The sequence below is a fragment of the Nestor notabilis genome, unplaced genomic scaffold, assembly GCF_000696875.1.
Source record: "Nestor notabilis isolate BGI_N333 unplaced genomic scaffold, ASM69687v1 scaffold10120, whole genome shotgun sequence".
Lineage (NCBI taxonomy): Eukaryota > Metazoa > Chordata > Aves > Psittaciformes > Psittacidae > Nestor > Nestor notabilis.
Genome location: NW_009909704.1, coordinates 6,421 through 23,607, shown reverse-complemented (window position 1 = coordinate 23,607; position 17,187 = coordinate 6,421). Strand labels below are relative to the sequence as shown.

The 17,187-nt window shown below is 41.4% G+C and overlaps 1 protein-coding gene across 1 annotated transcript in view; it reads left to right on the top strand.

Annotated features, from left to right (window-relative positions):
- The window catches only part of WDPCP (WD repeat containing planar cell polarity effector), a gene marked incomplete at both ends in the record, with an annotated part of 92,299 nt that overhangs the window by 69,379 nt on the left and 5,733 nt on the right, over positions 1–17,187 (top strand). Inside the window, one exon of the mRNA XM_010019161.1 lies at positions 13,306–13,441. Coding sequence (XP_010017463.1) covers positions 13,306–13,441 — 136 coding nt within the window. The remainder of the gene's footprint in view (positions 1–13,305; positions 13,442–17,187) is intronic.

Below are 17,187 nucleotides of genomic sequence, written 5' to 3'. Positions count from 1 at the left end.
AGGGAAAGTAAAATCTCATGTGCCAATTTGACCTTGTCTTTACAATAGAAAATTGTAGGCATTAGGAATAGAAAAGATGCCTGATTAAATGGCTCCAGCCACCTGCTAATGCAGGATGGTGAAGTAATCCTTGACCATCTTCATATTGAGAGTTGCCACAATTATGTTCTTCCATACTGCTACTCAGCTTGCATGCAAAGCTGTCTCATCTCCTATACTTTAGTTTACATGTAGCCTAACTGTATTTTGCTTTCTACTATTTTAAATAGCAGTGATTAAATCTATCTTTATATTGGTAGTGATGGGGACTTGAAAGTTCCTGCTACCCTACACATCTGTGACAAACAAAATATTTTTTACTTTTGACAAACACTGTTTTTGACTTTGAAATATAAATTGAAGAGCTCCTTATTTTTACATGCAGTTTCAGACCAGGATCATCTTCTTGTTTGTGGTACAAAGGGAGCAGATGAAATTGCCAGCTGGGCTAGCAGTTCAAGAACCCCCAGCACTGACCACTGTAGTTGGCTGTATACCCTGCTCTATCGGGGCCCCAGGGGAGGTATAAATAGAGGCTCCAGGGTCAGGCACAAGCTGCTCACATGGCGCTCTCACCCAGAGTTAGTTTAGGTGAGTCCAAAGGTAACTTTGCTGATTTTGAAGGAAAGTCATAGTAAAATAGACCCAAAAGCAGCAGAGAGCTGTAAGCCTGCTTTAAACAGAGCACTGTTCTTGTAGACAGAGTATTGCTTCAAGCTGCTCTTCACAGATCACGAAGGATAATGGTGACAGTTTCCTTCTGACCGATCCCTTCTCCCTGCAGTGGGCTGAGTTCCCACTTGCAGCCTACACCAGTCCCAAAATGTCCCATAAAACATGAAGTCCAAGGAAGGGTTTCCACCCTGACTCGGAAAAGAAGCAGAGGGAGCAGAATCAGGCTGTAAGGAAGGACTGCAAGGACATAGTGACAACGAGGTAGATAGCAAACATCTCTGGGTGATGCACATCTGTGTGAGAAGGACTAGTGCACGTAAGGAAAGAAAAAGATCTCTGTGACAGTGCAGGAATGTGGAAAGATGCTTTGTAAGGGTGTACTTTCCTTATTGAACATTAATTGTTTTCCATGGATACAAAATGCACTTGATGAAAGGAGTGGCTGACAAACAATGCTGTGTTCAACAGATATCAGAGAATGCAGTCTAGGTTAACTACCTGCTCTTAAAATACTTTTTTAAAAGGTGAGCATCTGTCTAAGACAAATTCTTATCTCTAAACTCCCGTTTTCTACTTCAGTGAGAGGAGGAGCAAGAAAGGAAATGAAATAGGGCAGTGAGGCCATGGTGGTTTTTTTTTCCCTGGCATCAGGCATCAGCTCTTTGCATCTCTTCCCATGGACTTTCCTCCTGGTTCCCTTCAGAAGCACAAGCAATGTCAGGAGCTGCCCACAGCTGCCTCCTGCGCTCTGAGCTTCCCAGGCAGCACCCACAACCACTGCTCCTGCTGACGGTGTTTATTTAAATAGGCAGGGAGAAAGTATTTGGTTTTGCAGAAGGCAGAGTATAGTGTAAAGTACCTCTGTGAGGTTTTAAAAAGAAAAACCACTCTGGTATTCACACCACTCTGTAACTGGGGATTACCAGTCAGATGAAGATCTTCCCAGGGAGTGGAAAGAGCAGCCTGGGAATGAAAACCCCACTTTTTCTACAAGGTGGCATTTCTCCTTCGAAAGGGTAGTTGTCCCCTTCCCAGAGCTTTATGTTTTCCCTCTAAATTAGTCTCTTCTAATGTAAGGGGTGAAGGGAAAGCGTCAACCCATCAGTCAGGGTTTTCAGATGCCGATACGGTCACATCGGCTTTTAAGGCCTTTGGGCACCCAAACCACAGAATGCGCTGGTGGTTGTCAGCAAGTCTGTGCAGCAAAGCACTGCAGTGCATGAGTGACAGGCCGTAAATGCCTATCAGGGAGGACCTGCTCTTATATCTGCTTCAGTGGCTTTATTAGCCACACCTTTCTTGTGAATTGTAAAGTGTCGGTCAGGGTGCTCCGGAGATGGTTAAAGCAAGGCGTGCTCTAATACCCCAACTTCTTTTATGTCCTAGTGCCTTGAGGTGCATTTAGAAAATGCATCCCAGTTTATGTCATGATGTAGGATTTAGCCAAGAGACATTGAACAGAGCACTGTATAAGTATTAAGAGAGCTTATCAACAGGATGTCAGTATGCATATTGTGCATGTGTATATGTGCACAAACATACAACTTGCACGTATACACATCACAATAAAGTTTTAGACCTCGGAGGTTTAAAATAACATGGTACCTATTGTTGTTTGCTATATATTGCACCAGTGTTGCTAATTTTCTATGCAGATACACACACACAGACGCTCCATTAAAACCTGGCCCTCATTTTATGAAAACTTATCCAAGAAATTCCCAACTTAGTATCCTAATTCTTGGAGCACAAATGGCATTATGGTAAGTCAGCATTTTTAAAGGGACTGAAAAAAATACATAGGTATTTTCCATTTTAGTATGTGGGAAGCTAGCTTCTGTTAATCTCTGCAGGTATTAAGCTCATTGGTATGAATAAGTTTAGTCTATATAACCTTCTAACAAGAGTAACATTTTTCTTCCATGAAACTCACTGACTATGAGCACCTTAGTCTGACAGAGGCCAGAAAGCAACACTGCTTTGTAATGTGGACTCAATTTACAGATACTATTCCCATTTTTCTGTTATTTGGATTAGGCAACTAACTGGTCTTCTTCATTAAAAGAAAAAGGAAAAAAATATCCTTTTTGATAGGTGTGTGCTTCACACTTTCAAAATTCAATAGCACAGAATTTTTCTCTAGATCAGAAAGCTGATTTAATTTGCTGCTAGGTTAAATGTTAAAGGTTTCAGTCTTATGAGGATGGATTCTCAAATTAAATTCAGTGCATTGCTTAAATTTCTAGCTGCAGTGCATTTAGCCTAATTGCTTTGGTAAGTTGGGTGCTTAGTAACTACTACTCTTCTGCATTTTCGTCTTTAAAGGCAAGCAATGAAATAAGCCTGAGGGGCACAGGTGGGCTAGCCTGCTCTTTGGGATTCACCTGTGGGGTCTTTTGATATCTCTTCCAGTCTGACCACATCCTCAGACCATGTGTGATGAGGCTGTTCTGCTGACAAGGGAGAGCATTTAAACACCTGTAGGTTTTAGCTATTTAAGCCCAAATCAGTTTTGAAGCAACAAGAAAGGCTGAGCAAAATGGTTCAGATTTCAGTCAGTTGTCAACTAAATGTGTGCACTGGGCCTTTAAGTATTTGGCCAGACACATCTTGATTGCTTAGCTTTTGTTTTCACCCTTGGAAAGTCAGCTGGATAATACCCTGTAGCCAAAGTCTATTCTGTGATGCTATAAGCAGGATGGGCCAGAGGTTGGGAGGGGGGTTGAGAGGGAGAATTAACAAAAAACAGAGGTATGTTTTTTGTAATTTATGTATTTATGTATTTTCCAATTTTTTTTGTCAGCCAAGCTATTTGCAGTCATTTTCAGTTTCCTTGCAATATTAAATATAAAAGTTATAAGAGTTAAAATGATCCCACCGATGCAATCTTTAAGGTGGGCTCTTTTTTGGGAAGAGTCACAATGTAAACACGGGGGATGGAAGCAATAGAGGAAACTTCCACCAACTGCACCGGGTAGGGGCAAGTCCCCAGTGCCTAGTTTTTTCCTCTTTGTTTACAGCATTTTTAAGGATTAGAGTTCTCACGCAACATATATGTCATTAAATGGCTGATGCTTCTTTGCACACGTTGTTGTGATGGCCTGTGGCAACCTGAATTAATTGTTTCAGTAGTTGATGGTGGTTACTAGCCATAATTATTATAATTTGCATTTATAAAAACTTCTTTCATGTAAGGATCTCAAAATGCTTTTTGCTTTTGCTCACATTTAATTAAGCTTCACAACATCCTGTGAGGTAGGTGTCAAGAGTGTTGTTATATCAATTTTTACACAGGTTTCTCTAAGAAAACAAGGTCACTCTCTAACAGACTGGTATTTGGTTCACATCACACTTGCACAGGACGGAGCAACTAGCACAGCTGCTGGAATTAGGGGTGCCGATCTAGGTCACTTTGCATCTCCCACATAGCTCTTGCTGCTGCCACGCTGTGTGGACACATGCACTAAGCCACCACAAACACAGTCAGAGCAACCTCAGTCCAGATTTCCAGTCTGAGAGGGCCCTTTCTTTCCCAGAAGTGCCCCAGCAGCACAGAAGTCTTGGGAAGGAAAACAGATAAGCATCCTACATATTGCACAAGATGACATAACCCATTCTGCAGAGGTTTGTTCTTTCTATAATTTTCTACCTTATTTAAGCCTCTCTTCGCAATCTGCACACAGCAAGTCATTTCTACTGCAGCCAAAGCCAAGAAACTAGCTGCAAGCAACATAAAGTTACCCTTTATCAGTCACTTGCTTGTTCTAGAAGGGGCTGCAAACACTTCATCTCCACCCTCTTGCCAGCCTTAGACCCAGCCTTATGGGCAGTCAAAACTTCTGAGATCTACTAAATCCTAGATTACCACTTGACTGTGGTATTAAAAAGTGAGGATCAACTGAAGCGAGATAGACGTGGAACTTGAGGGGACAACAGGAGACAGTTTTCAAAAGCTCATTTCTTTCCTTTTCAAGCATATGACGGTGTTGTTTAAATTGAACGTGGCTCTCTGTAAGCTCTGTTGATCACTATACTAGCCCTAAGGAACACAGGTCTAAGTAAATGTTGCAAATTGAGTAAGAAGTCCTGGGCTATACCTTCATGAATTCTTTACCATGCCCATCAATTTATAAGGGCTTGTTTACACGTGGCAGTGACCAGATTAGCTATTTTGAAAGAATTCTACCCGTGGATGCACTTACTCCAAAATAAAAACCACTTTGCTCTTCTAACTTAAGTGGACTTACAGTTAAAAAATGGTTATTCTGAACAACATGAGACAGAAAGTATTTGCTTCCTAGAGTAGACCATACAAAAGAAATACTCTGAAACAAGCTGTCTGGCTGATTTCTCATGTTGATGCTTTTTCAGGCACTGACATAGTCACACAGTCGTCAACAACCATTTTGCTTTCAGTGCATCCTTTTCCCAAAGAGAGCATGCCAGTCAGGTTGTCTTTGTCAAAGGTCTTTACCTGACATTATTTCTGCTTAAACTATCAGCATGAAATATTTATTCCTGCTTTGTCTGACACCAAAAAGCGCTGATGGAGCACAAAGAGAAGAGACTTCAATGTGTCCTGCTCCATTCATAGCAGATGCAAGTGGCAGCAGAGGCTTTGTCCTGACTTCTTTGGAGGAGCATCCCAGTGGAGCCCAGGGGAACTCGGTCCCGTGCCCCACCTTAAGCATGTCTGGAGCACCCTTCAGGGATGATATGGCTCATCCCTGATTCTTTTTAGTTCCCTTAAGTCAAGGATTTATCCTGGTCCATGTTTCTCTTGTGGGGGAAGGAATGCCTGGCAGTGAGAGGAGAAGGTCTGGCACAAGAACTTACATAATTTCATTTTACCTGATGCTGTCTACTTCACTTTCAGCAGAAATAGAAGACAGTTATTGTGCTAAGCCTGAGTTTTATGAAGCTTTTTTATGCTTTTCCTCTCCTCCAAACTTGTCCATGTCTACTGCTGCACAGAAAATAAAAATTCAGTAGTGACTGGGACTTGGGAGAATACAATGCCATGGAAATCATGGCATCAGGCCCACAGAGAGTTTTCTTGCAGCTACCAGAAAAACCTCAGTAACTTCAAATCACTACTTTTGGGGTCTGTTTCTTTTTTTGGAAGGGGGGAGCTAAAATTTCTGCTTGTGTTACCTCATATTGCAGAAAATGAGACTTGATGGGTAGTGTAATATTCTCTTTGGACCTCAATCACTCCCAAAGATTCAAGATGAACTCTACCTGCCCAGGCACCAGAGTCAGTGCCCCAGGGAATTTCTTCATATCTAAAGGATATGCAGGATGTGTACTTGCATGCCCTTGCTGCCTCTCAACTCCAGCTGTACATGCAGTTTTGCTTTAGGAACCTGTACCTCCAGTATTGCAATATCTTTTTCAGTCTCTGTCATCAAGAGTTTAAATACAGTTCAGATCAGTGTTAGTGGCCCAGCTCCAAATGAGGAGAACTGCTCCAATTCGTTATCTTGACAATTAACTGGTCTGAGGCAATTCCTTTTTGAGAGAGATACAATTAGCTAACTCTTGAACTCTAGCCTTGCTCCAGTGCTATGACATAGTTATGCACCTGCTCTAAAAGTGTTGATACTACGACTAAGGTTTTCCCACCTGTAGATGTAATTCCTGCACTGAGATTCCTTCCTACAGCTGTGCTGTGCTGTCCTTGTGCCGCTCTCATACCACACTGGAGCATTGGATAACAATACAGAGCTCATTTGTAAAGGACTCTGACCTCAGCTGATTAAAAACAGGCTGTCTGAAGACCACGGTGGTCTTGTATATAGTCTCTAGGGAAGGGTCAGTGCTTGGGTCCTTGTCACAAAACCACCAGAAGGTCCTGGCACAGAGAGTGTTATGTGAAAGAGACACGTCACCAGTTATCCCATCTTCTGTTTTCAGTCCAGCTTCCTGGTCCTATGGAAAAAGGCAGCTTTCCTACCCCCAATCCACTGCATAGAAAACAGCAGCTCATGCAGACCCAAAACAGGTTTTCTTTGGAAAAGAAAGCATCCTTCTATTTTTTCTTCCTGGGATTTAGGCAGGAATTTCTAGTTGGAATCCCTCAGTCCTTACACACCTAGTGAAAACTGGGTTGCCATCAGGTACAGTACCCCTCTCATGACCTGAACAGGAAATGCTTGAGGAAAGGCAATGACCTGCAGCCTTGTCCTGGTTCCCCTCACCTCCAGGCCTGGAGGTGCATCTCCCTTCTGTCTCTTTCTACCAAATAATGAAAATACATCCACAGCTAGACATTGTTCTTCCAAACTGTTATGGACAGATGCGCTTCTTGTCCATTTCTCTATGGAAAACAACTCCTTCTCCTCCTCCAGCCATAGCTCACCCGTGGGCATCGTCTTCCCTTGCACCAGAGCTCCCAGGTGCTGAAAGATACACCATTCCCTGTTCGGGATAGAGGTGCCCTGCAGAAGGCTTGTGTTTGCCTAGAGCCTCTTTGTATGGACTATGTGTCTGGGAGTTTCCTTGAGCTCTTCTTTGAACTCCAAGCCTTCAGTATCCAAAACATTTAACCCTCAATTTCTTTTCTGCTTTATCAGTTTGGCCAGCTTCCAGCTGGCAGCATTCATTTGCAGGCTTCCATTCTGCATCTTGCGTTTGTAGATGTATTTCTCTTTCAATTAATCCCCTGAAATGGTTTTCTTCTCCCCTGAGCCTGCCTGCCTCCAGTCTGGCCGGCACATATACCTGCTCTGGATGCCTGAAGGGCAGAAGCCGGGAGCAGAGGCGCCCGGTCCTTGGGCTGGAAGTGCCAAGCAGAGGGTGTGCCCCATACATGGGTGTCACGAAGAGCAGCTGAAGGAATATGCAAGTTCGGCAGTGCCTGCTTTGCCCGTTGTGGGTTGGGGCTTGCAATGCCAGAGGCACTTTTGCTCTGTGCAGTCTTTAGAGCATCACTTACAAATAATCAGGTCTTCCCTGAATGTTTTTGCAGAGATGCTCTGGAGCATGCACCCGTATTTCCACTTCTGCAGCCTCAACCCAAACAATGGGAATGTCTCTGCTCACCAGCACCTTTTGCCCAGCTTTCCTTTAGAACAGGTATTTCTAGGTAGTCACTTAAAATGAAAAAAAAAAGAAGTCCTGGTCTAAAGTACCACTTACCAAACAAAGAAAATGCCTAGTCACCAGGAATGTCCTCCCTCCCGTGCCTGCTATAATTACTGAGCAATAGCAGCCTTAGGTTGCTCGTCCTGTGTCTTGGCAGTGCAGCTTGTTAACATGCATCTGCAGAGGCAGAGGAGAGCCGCTTGCTGGCTGCCAAGATTACAAGGCAAACTTCACATGGTTTCAGGGAAACCAATAAAATCTAGAGGTGCAAGATCTCTATTGCTGGGACACTAGTCAAGCCTTTGAAGTGAAAGGGACTGGGACTGAAGCAAAGCCTTGGTTATTCAGCCTCTTTCAGCAAGGCGTCACAGCTTGGTCCTGCTACATCTGGATCATGCTGTAAAAGACACACCTTTTAAAAAAAACAAAATTAAATAATATTGGCACTGCTAAGGTAGTTCCTAAGCAACATGATTACTTCAGCTCCAGGGAGATACCAAATCAACTATTCAGCCTATATAGTGGTTAGCTTAATTTTGTGTATGATTTTAGCAGAGCAAATGAGTAGTAGAGGTTGAAATCTCAGCCAGAACTAGTGAAGACTTGGCGTTTCCATTTGCAGAAAGTTTTAAAGCCAGGGTTCACTGCAAGCTGCAGAAGTCTGCTAAGTGAAGTGTAACCACTATGCTAAAAATTGAGGAGTTGTTTATAGATGTTAACTACTTCTTTAGTTTTATCACATCATAACTTTTACTTTAATTCCTACATTTCCTGTCACACCCACTGAAACAGTTTTGCTGCTGCTAATACACCTAATATCCCACTAGTGAAATAATGACATGTTATGCTACCATTAAGGGCTGCTTCTACTTAGTAGTGATTGAAGTGCCTTATCTTCTCAGGTATTGAATTGTTAAATTACAACACAAATGGGAGATATTCTGATTTAATGTACCTTTTCCAGCTCCCTCAGCAGTAACAGCTGTTCTCAATGAGTTTCAAGAGTACTATAAAAGCAATATTTTGACAATTTATATTTGTCAAATTAAAACGTGTCAGCATTGGGAATTAACATAACAACACAAAAATAATCTAAAAATAAGAAGCTGTGGAAAACTAGACCAAAAGAAGCAGAGAAGTTTAGTTACAGTTTTACACACACACAGACAAAACTGTGTGGTGTTTGTTGAAACTAAACAATTCTATTAGAATTTGTTTCTTTAGAAAGACATTTTCTGGAGAAAATTGAAGCCAAAAAAAATTGCTGAGGGTGCTTGAGTCAGCAATGGAAGTTCCCACTAATTTTGATACCAAAAGAATTTTACCCAGTGGTTTTAGAAATACCTGCGTGTGGTTTGAGAAAAGCCAGGGTAGAGTTAAGTTGGAGCAACCAGATAATGTACAAGATCAAGCTCAGTATCATGCCTCCTGCAGCCATCATTTGTCTCAAAGTTAAAAGAAAAAACACAAACAAAAAACCCCAACGAACTCGCAAAAGCTCAAGAGTTTGATTTCAACAGCTCAAAATAAAAAATTAAATTAAAAAAAGTTAATGCATAATAAAAGGAGATAGATACAAACTTATTCACATGGAAGTAGCTATTTAAATGCCTAAAAAAAGTGTGATACTTTAGGTTATTATTAAACTATACTGTTTTGCAACACTTGCTTTGCTTAACCATTTGCATTTCTTCAGTTTGTTTCTTTCAGAAGAACCCTACTATATACTTTCTTTAAAGAAAAAGAGCAGTATGCCTGAAGTCTGTGTGGTTCACTAGGAGTTCATTGGGATATATTTGCAACTCCTGAAGCAAAAAAAAAAATGGTATTTTATCTTTAGAAGGAGTTACATTTTTTTGAACTTATTGAATTTTTCAAAGATCAGCATGAAGACTTCTGATTAAATGCTTGCTTCAGCGTTTTACAGGCTTCCTGTGTCCCTGTTGCCTAAGGAGGTCGTACATTACGATTGCTCTGTAAACATCAGATTGTACAGAATTGGTTCTGCATACCATGCCAGGCACACAAAGAAGAAGTCAAATAGCTTATCTCTCGCTTATCAACTAGTTTATTTTTCATGCCCAAAAAAAGGATGCATTTTTACAAGAGCAGCTGCTACTTTCTAAATAATTTAATGGCTTCTGTTAAGTGGAGCTGTCAATTTTGCAAACAATAGTAAAAGAAGGTTTTAATTTTACCATGTCATTGCACGTTTTAAAATGCATTTTTATCCCTAGAAGTCCAGAGGAGGATACTGGAGAATGGAAACAGCTTCTGACTTGCAGACACAAATCCAAAAGAGTATAGATACGGTTAAATAATGACACATACGTGAGCAGGGAAAGGAGATCTCATCAGCTGTGTATGGTGTTCAGAGAGCATCCTGCTCTACATAGGATGCTTTCTATGTAAAGCATAGGAAAACTTTTACTGGACTTGTAAAGAAACATATTTGGCTATTTCAGACAATTGCTAGATGTAGCAATAGCAGCTACCAGCAAATTTTGGAAATGCAGAATGCACATTGTGTGGTTGTGTGTGTACAATATTATGGTAATACTGATCATGACGGATGGGATTTTGTAGATAAAGATTTTTAGCACAATATAATTCATACTATTGCATCTAATAAATTTCTTTAATGATGAGACAACATTAGCCGTGATACCAACTCTTGAGTTTTTAAAATTCAAATTCAGATTCAAATCTCTAGATCCTCACATGATAGGCAAATCCTAGGCTAGAATTAAAACCAGCAAGAGTTTATTGTGCAACAAGCCAGAAGAAGATTCCAGAATACCCAAATACAAAACATTAGGTGCAACTTGTGATACCTCCAATGTTAGCAGAAAGTCAAGTCTTTATTAAGCATCAAACCCCAGCCAGAGCTCTTACCAGATGTGAGGACCACCACCCTCTCACAGCTCTATGACGCTGTTGCCAAAATGCTTCCCTTTTTAATTAAGTGTAGGATATGTTGCCTCTGGTTTGGGAAGGGCTGTGTTGTTTAAACAGTATTCCTTGCGCATTTGTTTTTCCTGCTATAGCATTTCTCACAGGGAACACAGTCCAATGTCCCACAACAAAAATGTTTATTTCTTTACTCTAGAGCTCGTATCTGATGGGTTTGTGGCTTTGAACCACTCCTGGCATCTGATCCTATCTAACATTCTACTGCAACACTGCAGTTGTATACCCCGACTAGAATAGGTTCAATCCTCGTAACTTGAGGTCAGTCTCAGATATTTAATTTAGATATGAAAGTGCAAAGAAATCTATTTTCACTCCTGTGGCTAAGAACCCCCCCTCATTTCCCAGTTCTGGCTACAAATGTGCTTGTGTATGACAGACTGCTCTGTTTTCCAGGGGTTTCCTATGAATCTAGTAGTATTACTTAATAAGGTATAGCTGTGCTGCATCCACAGAGCAAAAATCAAAATCAGTGTTGATAGTTATAATTGCCCATAGCATTCATATATTAGAAGTATGCTACATGAAGACTGGGTACCTCCAAGTTGTAGCCCACTCCGTGTTACAAAACAGCTAGGTCCCACCAAAAGCATATGCATGAGTTACATTGAAGTGATTGATATGAGAAGTTTGTGATTTATTCACATCTGGTTCTCAGCAGGTATAATAAAATACAAATTAATAGTATGATGGAGAGAGATCAAGACAAAGCAGCTCCAATCCTATTTTTTTTCTTTTTTTCAATATGCACTCCTTTCTTAGCATCTCTCAGGGTTTTACGCTCTGAAACGCCACTGACTTGGAGCTAGATCAGCCTCAGGAGTGATCACTAAGGAGAAGCCATAGGCATCATATATTGATGAAAGTTTGTAACTTTAATGGGCAAGTTCTGTAGGCCTTGGACATTACTGAGCAGGTGGAAAAAGAGAGGAAAATAAGATAAATTACACCAGCTTGACTCACACTGTATGTCTTAGCTTTGACATTTAGAAAACACAAAGGTTTAACAAACATTTCCCTCCTTAAAAGGTGAAGAGGAAGGCTCTTCAGGACGAAAGACTTGGTTCATAGGTGGAAACATGGCAGTGACAACTGTGCTCCCAAGCAGAGGTAGTCAAAGTTTGTCCCACAAGAGCTGTGGTGGATTTTGCCCACACAACACATTAGTAGGAATTTTATTTAAGCCCTTTTGAAGAGTTCTTCATGCCTATCAAAATCAGTTTCTCCTTTTTAAGTTCTCCATATTGCTAATGTCTTTCTCTTGGCTGCTCACTCTGCATCAGGCTCCAAGAAGAGGTCTCCAGAGAAACCTACTTTGCTTGCCTTGGAGTTGAGTTTCCTAGATGTAGAGCATTGTTCCTACACCTTTTTTTCACCTCCTTTTCTTCTCTCTGGATTTTTTATTCAAGGTAGAGGAGAAATTGCACCAAGACCAGTTTAGCTCCTTTACTTATTGTAATGTGGTGTGCATGCTTGGAGGTGTGTTGCTCCTGACCAAGTTGGTTGTTTTCAGCAATTTCCCACATCGCTGCATGTGTGGGAAACAGCAGCACAGACAGAGAATATTAGTTACCTGAGAAAGCCAAATCAGCTGCCACACTTCGCCTTTTCTCACACCACAGATGCTAGTAATATTTTGGTACATGAAGAGTAGAAATAGTCTGCAACAGTCTGACAGTGTTAGCTTTTTAGGACTTGGAGATTCAGAAACACTTACAAGTAGATTTGCCCTCCTAAGCTGGTGGAGATTACCTTATACAGGATCTGGGAGGGCAGAGAACAAGAGGCATTAAAACAGCATTAAAAAAGGGGGGAAGCGGGGGGAAATAAAGGCAAAAGGGTCTTATGACTTTGAGAAAAATCTTTTAAAGTCTTTATCTGTAACAGGATTTTTTTCCTTAATCCAAACTCTGCTGGCCTGTGGTTTCATTAAATTCTTTATTTAAGTCTCACACCTAGAATATGCAATTCCTCCTCTATATTTTTAAGTGGTTCAGGTATTTTCAAACAATTTCCTTCCCCAAAAGGCTCAGGCTGGAACTTGAGAATTGGAGGCCCTTCCTTCACCTACTTGAAGACTTCAGGTCTTGATTGTGACCCAAATTATTTTGAAACAAAGCTAAGAGAAGTCTTTATTTTTAAAGGAAGGAGTTACACATACCCTTGTGGGGAACAGTCCAATAGTAAGACTTGAATCTGTGTGGCAGCAGTGGAATACACACAGCAGACTTTGGCAGCCAGCTAGACCTTCTGTATTTGACAATTTAGAGAAGGCATTTCCTCCTTGCTAACTAAAGCCAACACACACTCACTCACTCCCTTCCAAAGACTCTTAGATATGTTATTTTTGCTGGTCGTTAGCTACTTGTGCTCCTTTTCAAGGCAAAACTCAAGGGTAAGCTGTATAAGCATATGGTTTTCCATTCAATTTTATCCGTTACAAAAGAGGACATCTTATTGACATCTAAGTTGTCAACTTGATTGGTGCTTTTAAATTAACTAAGCCTGATACCATATCTTGATTCATCTTAACAGAGTTTCTGGGGCAGTCAGATGAAGAAGACCCATCTCAGGAAGCTTTCATTGACCGATCTTCAGAGCACGAAGGAGAGCACAGTCCACCTGCTCCCTCTCTGGCCATCAGATCACCAGTGCAGAGCTGCTCCCACAGGTGAGCAGCACAAGAAAGGGCACATGGGCAGCTTGTGTGTCAATCAAAGGTGTTTTGTAAGGCCAGGGAAAATCCTCTATTTCCAAACAGAAAGTGTGAAGGAGGAGCAGTTAACTAGAATACTTTTGGAGTGTAAGTTTGATACTCTGAACGTTCCTGGCAATCTCAGTCGTCATCTGCATCATGACTGTAAAAACAACAAAACATGAAGACTCTAAGCAGGAACTAAGGAAAACTTGGAGGCCAGAAGGACATGGCATGGGCACAAAGCAATCTCCATTTTCCAGTTAAACCATTTAGGCAAATACAGCCTTCCTTGATGAATGTGCAGAAGAGAAAAATACAGTAATGGAAAAGCAGCAAATTAACAACTACAGTAAACAGAACTTTTAAGAACTTAAATCTTTACAGATTTCTGTAAGGTCATCATTAGCCTGTGATCAAATCCCTGGGATGATCTTTCCAGAGTGTCCTTCTTCCAAAGTTGATTAGAACCTGGAACTTACCTATTTTGAGAGAAACAACAGGTCTGACAACTGTTGGGATTTTTTTCAGTGCTTTTATTGCTAGTGAACCAGTGCACCACCTTGGAATGGCTGGGAAATTAGAATGAAACAGCTCTTCTGCAAAGATTAAAAAAGCATTTGTTTCTCTTATTTTTCTTTATTCATTCTTGATAGAAAATAAACAATTATTTTCTCCCAGTGAGTATTTAGGTACACTTACTTTTATTTTCTATACCTACTGTATGTAGAAACATTTTTAGGAAATCTAGTGTGAGTAAAATATTGAACTCCCACATTGACAGATCACCCTAACCATTTGTATATAACTGCTGAACACGGTGTGTGGCGAGAAACCCATTTCTTTAGCCTTCTGAAAATCTTTGTATTACCTAGTTTTCTGTCTTTTCTCACATGAAGAGGTTGAGCTTTTGCAGTATTAGATGTAATATCCAATACACCAGCTGCACACCACTAGTGAAATACTTATATACAGCCTACAACTTTTAGGGTACAGGACACTGTCTAAAGCTTTTGGAGATACCTGATGGGTTTGGAGATGGCACCTGCTTTTAAAAATATAGCACACAATTATCCTGTCTTAACTTTGGGATGGAGATGGCACCACATTGATATGGGTAAATAATAAAGACAGTAAGATCATGCTGGAGATTGTACTGACTGCAGAGAACTTCCAAGTGCTCCAATAAAAGGAGCAACTTTAACAGCACACTAGAGCAGAGGCTAATCCCAGCATGCCCTGATCCTGAGGTATAAACACGCTATCCTCCCTTCAGCTCACCTTTTCCCTCTCGGAGCTTGCTATGACTCACACATCTCTGGCAGTCCCACGTCTGCCTTCATCAGGCATCTTGGGAGAGAGATTGCACAGTTCAACTTTACTTCTACTCCCAGGCTCCCTGGCTTGACCACATTTGCCTGCACCTGCCCAGGTGGGTCACCAGAAGTTGCTGAGCCTCACAAGTGGCTCCTTGCAAGAGCTAGAGCTGCTTAAACTGCTGGGATTTCCTCAGCCTTTAGTTTGCCTCTTGCCAGGTTGGTGAATGTAAAGCAAGCTCCTCACCCATGTGACCATCTCCTCCTCCTGCTGACACCCAGTGCTTACAGCTGACCTCCCTCAGGAGAGGACTGAGGTTTTGGTTGCCTTTTGCAGAGCTGTGAGAGAAGACTTCTCAGGGTTCCCCTGGCTGGCTGCACCAGCTTGGAGCCTGCCAACGTGATCTGAGTTTTAAAGGTACTCCCTGTGACAACACCAACTGGTTGGGAAGGTCACCTGCTGAGGCATAGGTGACTCCAACAACCTCTTCTCTGTTCTTAAAGAAAACCCACATACGGTTACAAGCACGTAACTGTGGCTTGTGTTTTGCCTCCAGTTTCACAGTTTGTTTTCTGTAATTACATCCCATTCCAAGATTGCAGCAAACTTCTTCATGTGAAGAAATTCGTATAAAGAAAGGAAGGTTCTGAATGTTAGGAGCATACATAAATAGGGACATTCTTTGGGCAGTTATTGCAATGTGTCATCTCTCTGGCCAAGAGATTCAGCTGCCTAATCTGAGACATCAGCAGAGGACATAGTTTATAATGGGTAGGTGGTTACACAGCACTTGAGGAAATTGATCCAACATGTGAACCCCAAATTAAATCATATTTGCTTTCTCTTGCCTCAGTGAATTCACTCAAAAAAAGACAATAACAATGCCTCACTAAAACGCAGTGAAGTTTATGAAATCGCAGCTGTATGGTGCTTGCAGCTGGGCATCTTAGCGGTGCGCAGCAACATTATTATTCTAACCGATTTCCCACATCACAAATTCATATCTGACATTTCCACTGTCCACTTCTTCCCAGCCTCCAACTACTACCTGCAGTTTCAAAATCAATAATCAGGACACATTCTCACTCCTGTGAAGGCCCTTCGTCATTCGTTAGCTTGGTCATTTTTTGTTTCATTATTGACTTTCTCCATTTCACATGCTGTTTAACGCTGGTCTTCAGTGTTTATGTATTCAGCTCACCAGTGAGATAAATGTACATCCTGAATCATTTCCTATTTACTTCTGAAGTCTTTCCCCTCAAGAAAAACAAAAGAAAATTCCATTTTTGTAATATATTTACTACTGTTCTTCTCTGTTCCCTAACCGCATGCACAATACAGCCTCCTGTCTTGGCTATATCACTTCAGCCATGCTTTGTATGTATTACTGTAGGCAACTTGTTGATTTGCCTCCTCAGCATCATTTAAATCCTTGAGATATTGTCTCTGAGGACTTGATCTGTAATTGACATGCAAGCTTAGTCTTTAGCTTTTGTTTGGATCATCCCCTGTGTGTTGGCGTACCGTGACTTCCTACAGCAAATGTCCTTGCTGGTAATGTGACAAGAGTCAGCTCAGATCTGGGATCCTGAGCATTGCTCCAAATTTAACATGAGGGAATGTACTGCTGCTCTCTTTCTGACCTTCTGGATGCTCACCAGTGCTGGTGGTTCGTTTCTGTTGTTATCTGGCACAAGTCCCTCCTGGGTCGCAGATTCATCTTGAAGCTGGATCTAACTGAACAGTTTTATCTGCTTTGAGAACAGCATTGTGCCAGGTTACCTTCAGAGCTCCCTTCCAACCTAGGATAAATCTGTTCTTTGCCAGTAGAGCATCAGTGTTCGGTGTCATTAATCTTGCTATAAACCCCCCACAACCTCATCCATACAAGTTAATTTTAAGTCACACAAAGCTAGTAGTACCACTCGTGCACTTGACTTGCATGAATTCAAGTACCCAGGCTCTGCTGTCTTCTGGGTAGCAGTGGTTACCCTAATCAATGTAAGACATCACAACAGAACCGTAGAGATATTCAGCAAGTGCACTCGACAGCTGTTCTTTCTTCTTTTCCAGCATCTTTTGTTGTCTGCCTTGGCTTTACATCTTTGTACCTCCAAATCCGTGAAATCAATTGACCTACGTGACCACATTTCTAACACTACCAACCCTGCCAGACCCAGATACTGTCCCAAATCCATATCTCACTCAAGTTTTTGGAAGCTCATCTCTAGTACATACCTAGACTTTCTTTCCTGTGTTTCAGCTTTGACAGAATCTTTGTTTTGGGACAGGTGAGGCATATCTCATGAATTACACCTAAGCAGAAGCCCTGGACCCTGGCATCTGCATATGTGTAACAGAAGCCTAGTTTTCAGGCTGCATGATTAACAAATCACTTCCATTAA